This window comes from Quercus suber, unplaced genomic scaffold (assembly GCF_002906115.3).
Source record: "Quercus suber isolate HL8 unplaced genomic scaffold, Cork oak 2.0 scaffold_48, whole genome shotgun sequence".
Taxonomy (NCBI): domain Eukaryota; kingdom Viridiplantae; phylum Streptophyta; class Magnoliopsida; order Fagales; family Fagaceae; genus Quercus; species Quercus suber.
In genome coordinates, this window is record NW_027069513.1 from 137,371 (window position 1) to 148,910 (window position 11,540).

An 11,540-nucleotide genomic window follows, 5' to 3' on the forward strand; every position below is an offset into this window, starting at 1 on the left:
TGTAGTTAGCTAATCCTTTGACAAAACGCACCTTACTTATATTTGGGTAGATCTAGGATGTGTTTAATACTTCAAGAAACCTTGTTTCAAGTTCAAGTGTTAAAACCATGCAAGTCTGTCCAAGAATCAAGTGAGAAAGTGCTAAATTTTATAGCTCGATAGCTTCTCGACACCTCCTCGACACCTGGCTATCTGTCGAGCTCTTCAGCTGATTCTTATCGCAATCTCGATAGCTTCTCGATAGCTGGTTGATCAATCGAGAAAGTTTCTGTCCCCTTGACACCTCCTCGATAGCTGCTATCTGTCAAGATTCATTAAACCTCGACACCTTCTCAACACCTCCTCGATAGCTGCTATCTGTCGAGGTTACGGAAATTCAGATTTCTATTTTTGGGCTAGGCTTATGTATTTGAGTAGGGTTTCTTTTCTCACAACCCTAGACCTATATAAGGCTTATTTTAGAGGTCGTCACATAAGAGAATACAATGAGAACATATGTAAAAGGTGAACGATGCCTTATTCTCTCTGAAAGAAGCTACTGCGTTTTTGTGCCTTAGGATTTTGTAACCAAGTGCTTCTTGATCTTCATTGTTGATGAAGTTTATGTGCAAAACCTTTCCTACCACCTTGAAAGGTCTAGCTTGAGTTTGGTTTAGTAAATTACCACCAAACACCATAACTTCGTTTCAGGAGTAAAGTAAGTTGTTTGTTAACAACTTCATAGGCGGACAAAGGCAAAAACGTTCCTCGTCCAGCTTGTTGAGCATAGTGCAAGGAGAGAATGAGAGTCTGCATTCTTTTATCAGTCGTTTTAACAGAGAAGCCCTATTAGTGGACGACATGGATGACAAAATCCTCCTAGTAGCTTTCTACAATGGAGTCAGTTTAGACTTATTCATCCATAAGCTGTATGATTAGGAGCCGCAGACGATGGCTGAATTGATACATTCAACCCAGAGTTTCATGAACACAGTAGACGCGATTATCGCCAAGAAAAAGAAAAAAGGTGAACAGCTAGACAATGGGTATGTACACCACCCAAAGCAAGGTTTTCGCCAAAAAAAAAGCCAAAGTAGGGGAGAAAAGAGATTGTGATGGTAAAAAAGCAAGATCATACTTAGGACAATACTCTAACTACACTCCCTTAAATACTTCGCTTGACCAAGTGTTAATGCAAATCAAAGACGATCCCTCCTTGAAGTTGCCCAAGAGAATGAAAGGAGATCCTAGCAAGCAAAATAAAAGCAAGTATTGTCGTTTTCACTGTGACAATGGATACGATACGAACGAGTGTTATGACTTAAAGCAGCAGATTGAAATCCTCATTAAGCAAGGGAAGCTAAAAAAATTTCTTGGGTGAGATCATAAAGACGAGAGATAGCCAATGAAAGGCAAGGCAGAAGAACAAGTGCATCCACCGTTTGGAGAAATAAAGATCATTGTAGAGGGCATGTCAATAGGAAGCTTGTTCAAAGCCAAGAAGACTTATCTATGGGAAGTTCAAAATGTTTAGATATTTAGACGACTACCAAGGATGATCCAAGATGATGAGCCAGCCATAATTTTTACAGATGATGATGTAAGATGACTGCACCACCCTCATGATGATGCTATTGTCGTTACTCTGACAATTGCAAATTATACAACCAGAAGAGTGTTAGTGGACAATGGGAGTTTGGCCGATATTCTCTACTAGCTAGCCTTCCAGGAAATGAGAATTAACAAGGAGATACTTCATCCAATAAGTGTGTCATTGATCAGCTTTGGAGGAATGAAGGTTCTATCAGTAGGTACTCCCAGCTAGTCATGGTTGGCTCTTACCCACGTCAAATCAATACGGAAGTGAATTTCCGCCGTTGACTGTGTGGACATATATATATATATATATATTCCTCCTGGCTTGTGTGTTGCTACTTTTTCCAATTTTAAAAACTTATCTTGAAGAAGTTAGAGGGTAGATGTTTTTCATTAAGCTTAAATTTTGAATCCCTTTTTGGTAAAATCGTAACTGTTTCCACCTTGTGGTTAATGCTCTCTTTCATGAACAAAATATTTTTGAAGCTCTTTTTCATTTTTTTGGGCCCTTCACAGTTGGTGAGCGTTTGGATCCCACGTCCACGTCACGTTTTGCATTTTGCACTTTTTTTTTTTTTTTTTTTTACCAGCACCTCTTACACTATATATGGGACATGAACAGTGCATTAAGGCATATGAACAGTATTTTGTAAGTGTGAACAGTAACCGAGAATTTTTTTTTTATTGTTTTCAGTTTTCAGCAAAATAAGCGATACTCAAACGTACCCTTCATATATGTTTTTGTATGAGTCCTTCTTGAAGTTGCATTTTGTATCACATTTGGTTGTTCTGGCTCCTGCTCTAATTACATTACCCTTAAAACTGTTGATTATGTCTTTTACAGCATAGAAAACCTGCTGATGGCTTGCTCATGGGCTGTAGTTCTCGCAGCCTAGTTGGGGATGGGCTGCTTCCCCCAAGTACTCTGATAGACTTTCTCCTGCAGTTAACAATTATCTATCTGAGGCATCAAGACAAGAAGTCAGAGTAAGTTAATTTTACTGTTAAATTTTTGAAAATCAATGTTTCGGTGTTTTGTCTATTATTTGCCTTTTGTTATTCATTCATTGTCATTGATTGTAATGTTGACTTTACATCCGTTGAATATTTACCTTCATTGGTCAGTAGTTTCTTGGTTATTCTTTGTGCAATTTATTTATATTTATGATATAGAACATATTCAATGTATCCTCAATACGCCCTTGAAACTCTAATGCAGCCTCAGGGAACACCTGAAAATGATTATTTATGGCAAAGATTTGAATTCCCATTTAAGCTTCCCAAGTCGAGAAAGTATACCATGTTTTACTAATACCAACTCAACATCTATTTTGGTGTTCAAAAAACCACATAAGACTACTCCACAAATCAAACAAAAAGACCATCTTGACCCTGAAATTTTTTCAAAACCCTGCCTTATGACGCATCTCTTTCTCCTTCTTCTGCGTTTTGGAATCTAATTCCCAAATCAACTTTACTCTTCTTTAGTTCTTCTCTACCTCTCTCAGCTCTCTCTCTCTCTCTCTCTCTCTCTCTCACCCAAACTCCATTCTACCTGCAACTACAGCTTCCATTTCCTCGCCACACCACTCTCCCCAACCTCCAGTTATGACCACTACAAACTATAGCCATTACCTCCTGTTCCGACCACCACAAAGCACCGTCCCTACCTGCGGTTCCGACCACCTCTAGGTATTCTCTCTTTGTGGTAATTTTCTCATATTTTCTTTATCTTTTTCTTTTTAAAAATATCCATATACACTGATAGCCCTCATCTCTACCTCCAAAATGTATTCAAACGTATAGATGAAGAAAATAGCAATTTGTGGGTAGGTTCGGATCAGGCCAAAAATTTGAAGTTACTATGCTTATCTATTATTTTTACCCATTATATTTATATGAATGTGTAGTCTAGATTTGTAACGTAAAGATCCTTTAATGGTATTAGAGAATTAGAAGACTAAAAGTTGCAAAGAAATATTATAATCTAGAATTCTAAGCACAAATTACATTTGTTTTTACTATAAATTTTATGTTAATTTTGTTTCCATTATCAATTATGTCAATAAAATATTTTTATTTTCCATTGTTTATTTATTTGGTTTTTGAAAATTTAAGGAGTGGGCTATCAACCTAACGTGGTGTTAAGCTCAGTAGAGTTGTGGTACAAAAGAAAAGGTGGTTGCAAGGAAGTTTTGTATGCAGAGAGCTCATTGTAGGAGAAGGTGGGCAGTCAATGGATAATTTTGATAAGAGGAATTAGACATATTCTTTGACAGGTACAATACTTTGTCTTAGTTTACTGTTGGTAAAGCCGTAAAGGTATGATATAACACATAACGTGCTTATAGCACGTTTGATGTTCTTAATTGTGTCTTCAATGTCATTGTTGCTGGTGATACTTACTACTCAGCTATTACAATTTTCTTTCATGACTGTTTCATTGGTGGATATCATTTTTGTTTTACTGAATTTATACATTTCATTTAGTAAAAGTTTGGGGTTTAATTATTCCCAAAATGAGTGAATGAAATTCTGTTTTCTTTCTTTGAATTTATTTTTGATACCATCATATTAGTTGGAAATTTGTAGTGGCAAAGCTATTCATATAGTTTTTGTATTTTACTCTGCAATTACTAGTACCATTTAATGCCTATGATTCTGTTAGGTACTTTAATTTCTTATTCTTATGTGAGTGCCTTCTTTTTTCTTTTTCTTTTTTTTTTTTTTTTTGCACAGATAAATCTCCAAGGCTGGAGCTTAAATGCTGTAAAACATTGAAAGAGCATATCAAGTAGCTTATGCTGGGTTATTGATGGAAGATGTGATTTGCAAATTGTCTCACTATCTATATTTATGAATGTTGAGAAAAATTTGAGGTCTTCTACTTAGGCAATTGTATGTTCGCAAGTTGTTTTGAGAGACATAATTTAAGAAAAAAGTCTTATAAGTAGATTGTTTCATTTCATGTTTGTCATACAACTTTCATATATAAATAGTGGACAATTATATTGTTTTCAAGTTTGTTTTTCGCTGAGATATTGTTTTCAAGTTTGTAATTGCAAATATTATCTTCAAGCCAATTAGGATACAATAAAGCATGCTTGAGTTTTCATCATTATATATAGAGGTGGACCTCGGCCAAAGGTGAAAAACAATTCTGAAGTAAAGACTGATCTAGTTTTAAGCAGAATTTTATGATTGCACGACAATTTACTCATAAAGCTCAAATTCAAATTTGATGTATTAAATTGTTTTGTAAATTGATTATCATTGTTGGATTTGAGAAAAATTGAAGATTGAATGGCTAAACATTTTGGCAACACAAATTAGAGAGCACATCAATGTATTTAGTTCATCTTAGCCTGAGTTTGGATACAGATTATTCGGTGCACGTTTGCGTCTGCGTTTAAAATAGTGAGTCCTGTGTACTATTCACGGGACATGCAAACTACTTTTTTCAACAAAAACAAATTTAAAATTGAGTCCCACAACACTATTTACACATTTAAAAATTATGTTACTACAGTGTTTTCAATTTTTAGCTTTTAGCAATAAGCGGTATCTAAACAATTAAATTTTGCTCATATTGAACAAAAGTCCTTTGTAAGGTTAATTTTAAGCAAAAGAAAATGAGAACTTCGAAGTCATCTCCAAGACTATTTGCAAATTGTCTAGATGGGAGGAACTATATTCACCCTCCAAAATTATCAGCCTCTCCCTTAATGAATTTTATGACCTTCATCCACAATTGTCTTATTCAAAGATGCACACATAGAAATGAACTTTACCATTACATTTAAAAATATTCATCATTTTCATATAGAATCTAGCATTTTTTTTTTTTTTTTTTGCCACATTAATTACAAAATGTATCCAAAAGCATAGTTCTCAGAACCGGACCGGACCGGGAGGTTGGACTGTGAAAACCGTGAACCGTGATGAAAACCGGTTTTTTAAGCATAAAGAACCGGGCATATATGGCAATTCCGTGAACCCCTAAAACCGGGGTTGGACCGTACGAACCGGTCAAGAACCGTGCGGTCCAACCCTTTAACAATTTTTTTTTTTTTTTATAAAAACAACTTAACACAATTTTATTCTACTTAATTAAATTATCCATCTCTTACAAGGAATAAAAAAAATTATAATTAAAATCCTTCAAAGATATTCAACTTTACTTCAAAAATTAATCATAAATTTTAATGTTTTCATGGTTATTATTTTATTTTATTAACTTTCTTATTTAATTATTAAATATATGCTTGAAAATCATTAAATTTCCCTCACATATATAGATATATTAGTCAATTTTGCTAGTTTTATAAATTTAATACCTATATTTAGGCTTTAATTAATTATTAAATTAATTATGACGTCATCACGGTTCGACCCCGGTTCGACCTCGGTTCAACCTCAAAAACCTTGAACATCTCCCTTTTACGGTTCAATGAACGGTCCGAGTCTGAAAACCTTGTCCAAAAGAGTTGTTACACAGAGACTTAAAACTAAAATATTTAAAAAAAAAAAAAAAAAAAAAAAAGACAAAGGAAAAATAGATTGAATACCTTAGCGGAGACTTTTAGAAAGAGACTAACTATTGGAATCAATTCCTTCAGCAAACTGAATAGAACAAAAGCATCACATCCTTGCACCAATGCCAAATTCAAAGAGAGACGGATCTGTTTCAATGTCCTGATGAGTTTCTTAAACTTTTTTTTTAACAAAAACTAGGATATATATCAAAAATAAACTTCTTATTTAGGCTATCACATATACAACAAGTTTCAGGTTCTAGGATTCCTATCTATCTCCTTTCCACGCTAAAATGAGCCTTTGCATTATTTTGTATGGTGATAAGTGAAAAAACACATCTATAGTTGCAAAGAAATAAAATGAAAATGAAAAATCGATCTCCTTTCCACACTCAATTGTGCCTTCCATCTTCTAAACTTTTATCAGAAATGGAAAAAAAAATGTCTCCCATCCGTAGTTGCAAAGAAATAAAAAGAAAATAAAAAATTTGTCTCCTTTCCACACTCAAATATGCCTCCCAACATTAGTTTGCAAGTAAATAAAAAGAAAATGAAAAAGAAGATGTGAAAAGGTATTGAAAAGAAGCAGATAAAAAGGAAAAATTACCCATTTGCGTCATTGGGTGTCAAAATTGGTGACTAAGAAAGTGGTGCGAGTTCTGACGATGATGCTAGAAATAGAATAAAGATGATTTTTGAGGTTTTCATAGGATACAAATTCTGATCTCGCTGGACCAATGATGCACGGCAATGGCTATATTTGGCAGCGAGGTCCAAGGTGAGAGAGAGAGAGAAAGGAGAGGGAGTATTTAAGACAAAGAGAGAAACATATGGGTTTTGCAATTTTAGGTTTGGTAAAGTGTGGAAGAAAGTGGCACCGGTTTGAAATTTTTTAGGATAAAATTGTCTTTTGCTTTGGTCTAGTGCAATAGAATTATGTGGTTCTCTTGAAACAACTGTCACTTATTTATTGGGTAGAAAATATTAAAACAGATGCTGAATTGATATTACTAAAATATAGTATACTTTCTCCTAGCTAAGACCGGTTGACCCGTAACCCATTGTTTTTAACTCTTTCCCAGATTAGGTACTTTGCATTTGCTTTATTTTGATTTTGTTTACTTTACTTTTCATTGTTTTATTTTTTATATTCCTTATAATATATTATTTATTATTATGGGTCAAAAAGAGCTAACATTTACTTTGCATTTGCTTTATTCCTTAGACACATTTCTTGCGCAAAAAGAGCTGCCATGGCTTCTGCCATCTCCACCGAAAAAGGAAGAGGAATCCTTTGGGACAAAGCAGCAATGATCTCACCATCTGAGTCTCAAATCGCCACCCCGATACCTACATAACTTGAATTCTCAAACATAGCAGCATCAAAGTTCACCTTATATACCCTCTGGAGGATCAGATCGATGCACATGAGCAGCAGGAACACTCGACCCAACATCAGACTTGCACACATCAAAGAATTCCCGCACTAAGACAATTTCCCTCTCACCAACTTCCTTCAATGGCCAAGTTGGTTGGTTCTCTCTCAATCTATTCTGTCTCTGCCACAAACACCAAGAAATAGTAGAAAACAGAGCCACCTGATACTCCAAAGCGCTACATAATACCTCCTCCCATAACTCGAACAAGCTCCGATATTGTTTTCTGTAGAACATGACAAAACTAATATTAGATTTCCAAACTGCCTGGGCATGATTGCACAACCACAAACAATGGATTAAAGATTTCGTATGCTCATCACACGTTGAATAGGAGGCTTCAACAGGGACATGTCAATGTCGAAGATTCTGTTTTGTAGGTAGAGAGTCATGTGCAACTCACCAATTAAAATGACGAATTCTATTTGGAGTCTTGATCTTCCAAATCTCCTTCCATACCTTGCTCTGCCCATCCAGTGAAGAAGAACCTGGATGTTATTGTCTTGCATTTGTCTCCAACATCCGATAGGTGCTCCGCACACTATAATCTCTAGTAGGAGTTAAAGGCCAAATCAACAAGTCTTTAACATACTCTTCACTCACTGGAATCCGTTTGATCAACTCAACCTCCCATGGCAAAAAAATCCTTTCCACTAAACCAGGATCCCACACCCTTCTACCTTCCAAAAAGAGGTCCTTCACAAAGACAACATCAGTGTTAGTCCTTGGAGACACAACCTTATTGTTGGAATGGTCCAGCAACCAATTATGCTCCCAAATTTTAATAGACTCTCCATTCCCCACTCTCCAAACAGCACCTTTATTAATGACATCCCTTACTTGTAAAATACTCCTCCAAGCAAAAGAACATCGTGGATGAACCGAAACTTCCAAGATGCTACCATTAGGAAAATATTTCGCACTAAAGACCTTATAAAATAAACCAAGTGTTGGAAAGACCCGTCTCAAGGAAAGAGGCATGTTTACTAATGAATGTTTGTATTGGGTTTGCATTGCAACACTGCTGGTTTTTCTCTTTGTTTTAGTGTGTTTTCATTACATTGTAATCATAAGCAGATATTTTTCTTTTCTTACATTGGTTTTTCCTACTGCAATAAGATCCATGTGGTTAGTGGGTGACATTATTCTTAATTATGATGGTTAGTGGACAAAGTTATTTGGTTTTCATAGAAAGTAACGTCTCAAAAATAATTTTGAAACATTTCCTTTCAAAATTAAATGGATTTTAGGTTTATATGTGGTCTTTTAATGTTATGAATGATCCTAGGCAGATGGATTGGCATAGAACCTCAAGCCGAACTGTGATTATCGATGGCCTGTCAAGGTTGAGAAAGAAAAAAAAAACACTATGTTTGTGCTTTGCTTTTGTTTGTTTGTATATATATATATATTGATGGGACTGACGAGACTTTCCTCCTTGGACGACCTCATCAAATATACTCGTCCACCTCGGCACAACACGGGCGAACATAGGCGAGTCATTAATAAGAGCATTTAATGCCTTGGACAGTTACCAATCAGTTGGCCGACCGTTGAGACCTCAGCAAAACCCATATTCATGAACCTAGGGACGTTACAAAAAGGGCAATAAAGCCACAATTAAGGCTCCAACAGCTAAAACCATGAAGCTATATATATACACTGATTAAAGACAAAGAAGGTACATATGATTCACCCAAAACCACTCTGATATGGAGTACTCTCTTATTATTCTCAAAAATCTTCCGTATACTGACTTTGGCATCGGAGATGTTGTGGTAAGCACCACACTAATGACCATTGTTGGAGAGACTTTGTCTTGGGTTTGCAGGAATAGTGACCAAGATTCATTTCCATCTAACGAACCAACAGGGTTGACGATCTTACGCATCATCAGTTTGGTGCTGTTTGTGGAGAAGACATTTTGGCACTTAGGTTCGAAAGCACAGTTCTAGACAATTTCTAAAAGTCCAATCAAGATTCTACAGCACTAGCCCTGCAAATCTAGGCATTTACAGCTAGCGTGGAAGAACTTACTAGATAGAACTAGGAGATGAGGATGCAACTCCAATAGGAGGAGAACCGGTCCAGGGCTAATCAGGAAGACGAGGGAGATAGTAAAAAAAGGAGTGACCATCGAAGGCCAACTACTCTAGACAAACTGAGCTCAAATCTTCTTCGGGAGATGAAGAAGGAGATGGGCGAGCTTAGGAATGCTAATAAAGGGAAAACAGATTGAAACCTAGATAGAATGGTCAGGACGACGGATTTGCCCTTAACAACGACAGTTCTGGAATGCCCTATATCGTCAAAGTTTCGCCTGCCTTAGCTTGAACCATTTGATGGACTCAAGGATCCCCTGGACCATCTAAACACTTTCAAGATGACATTAGGTCTCCAACAACCCCCAAATGAAATATTGTGTTGTTCTTTCCCTACCACCCTCAAAGGAGTTGCAAGGGAGTGGTTTACGAAATTACCAACATCGTCCATCGATAACTTCAAACAGTTGAGCAATTCTTTTTTGCACCATTTCGTCAAGGGACAACGTCCGAAAAGGCCAGCAGACCAATTACTCACTATCAGGCAAGGAGAGAAGAAGACCTTGAGGTCGTACGTGAAGCGTTTCACTCGGGAAACTTTAGAGGTAGACAAAGCTGATGGCAAGGTGCAACTAACAACCTTTAAAGCCAGATTAAAGTCCAGGAAGTTTGTGTTCTCACTTATGAAAAATCCTCCAAAAACAATGGCAGAAATGCTCTTGAAAGCATAGAAGTATATGAATGCTGAGGATGCCTTAGCGGCGATAAAAGACAAAGAGAAAACCAACGAAAAGGTAAGGAAAGAAGACGACCGTAGAGGATGAAAAGGGAGCTCTCAGATCAACAGACTAATGATGGGGATAAAAGGAAAGACATCAAAACTCCACGAACGGTAAAATTCACTCCTTTAGTTATGCCTGTTGACAAAATTTTGGCGTAGATTAAAGATGAGCACTACCTTAAATGACCCAAGCCATTACATTCGTCACCCAATGTGCATGATAGGAAGAAGTATTGTCGTTTCCACAAGGATCATGGTCATTACACAGAAGATTGCAAAGACTTGAAGGAGCAGATAGAGGAGCTCATACGAAAAAGGAAACTGTAGAGGTTTGTGAAGAAGGGGGAGCCCAGTTGGTCTAAGGATGATGACAAGGATAAGACCGAAGCCTCACCAAGGGATGAGGACCATACATCCCAACGTCCGCCAAAAGTGATCAAGGAGATAAAGACGATCACAGGTGAGCTATCCACAGGAGGGTTGTTCAAATCCCTCAAGAAGTCATATCAGATGCAGGTGAACAACGTCCACAGGATGCCCCCCATAAAGCAGAGATGAATGGACAGGGACATGTTTTTCTCTGAAGAAGATGCCAAAGGAGTAAAGCAACCTCATAATGATCCCTTGGTTATAATGTTAAAGATAGAGGGATTTAACACCAGGAGAATCCTCATGGATAATGGCAGCTTCGCAAACATTATCTACCTCTTTGGTTTTCAATAGTTGAAGCTAGATCCAAGAAGATTACACCCTTTCAAGTCCTCCCCTTGTCAGCTTTAGTAGGGACAGGGTGTATCCCAAAGGCATAATGACGTTAATAGTCACGGTTGGAACTTATCTGTTGTAGCTAACCCGTCAATTGGATTTCCTAGTGGTAGATTGTCCTTCTTCATATAATGTGATTATTGGGAGGCCCACACTCAACCGCTGGAAGGCAGCTACATCCACCTACTGCCTGAAGGTGAAATTCCCAACAGAAAACGATGTAGGCGAGGTAAAAAGATATCAAGTACTAGCCAAGAAATGCTACCAGGCCGTGTTAGATGCAAAAGAAAATCATACATGGATGATCGAGGAGAAGGAAGAAGATAAAGTGGAACCTCTAAAGACAGTGGAGTTGGTCGAAGGAGAAATAGCAAGGACAACCAGGATAGAGATGACATTGAGTCCC

The 11,540-nt window shown here is 36.9% G+C and overlaps 1 protein-coding gene and 1 long non-coding RNA gene across 2 annotated transcripts; both read left to right on the forward strand.

Annotated features, from left to right (window-relative positions):
- Nucleotides 1-2,482: 2,482 nt before the first annotated feature.
- Nucleotides 2,483-4,599, forward strand: LOC136066836 (uncharacterized). Its single transcript, XR_010628337.1, has 4 exons — nt 2,483-2,562; nt 2,795-3,267; nt 3,694-3,854; nt 4,315-4,599. It is a non-coding gene; the product is annotated as an uncharacterized LOC136066836 (long non-coding RNA).
- A 5,330-nt stretch (nt 4,600-9,929) lies between these two features.
- On the forward strand, nt 9,930-10,319 carry LOC136066829 (uncharacterized). Its single transcript, XM_065771753.1, has one exon. It carries the CDS (start codon nt 9,930-9,932, stop codon nt 10,317-10,319), a length of 390 nt encoding a protein of 129 aa, XP_065627825.1.
- Nucleotides 10,320-11,540: the final 1,221 nt, after the last annotated feature.

Coding starts and splice junctions, on each gene's coding strand:
- LOC136066829 (XM_065771753.1), top strand. CDS start 9,930: ATGACATTAGGTCTCCAACAACCCCCAAATGAAATATTGTGTTGTTCT.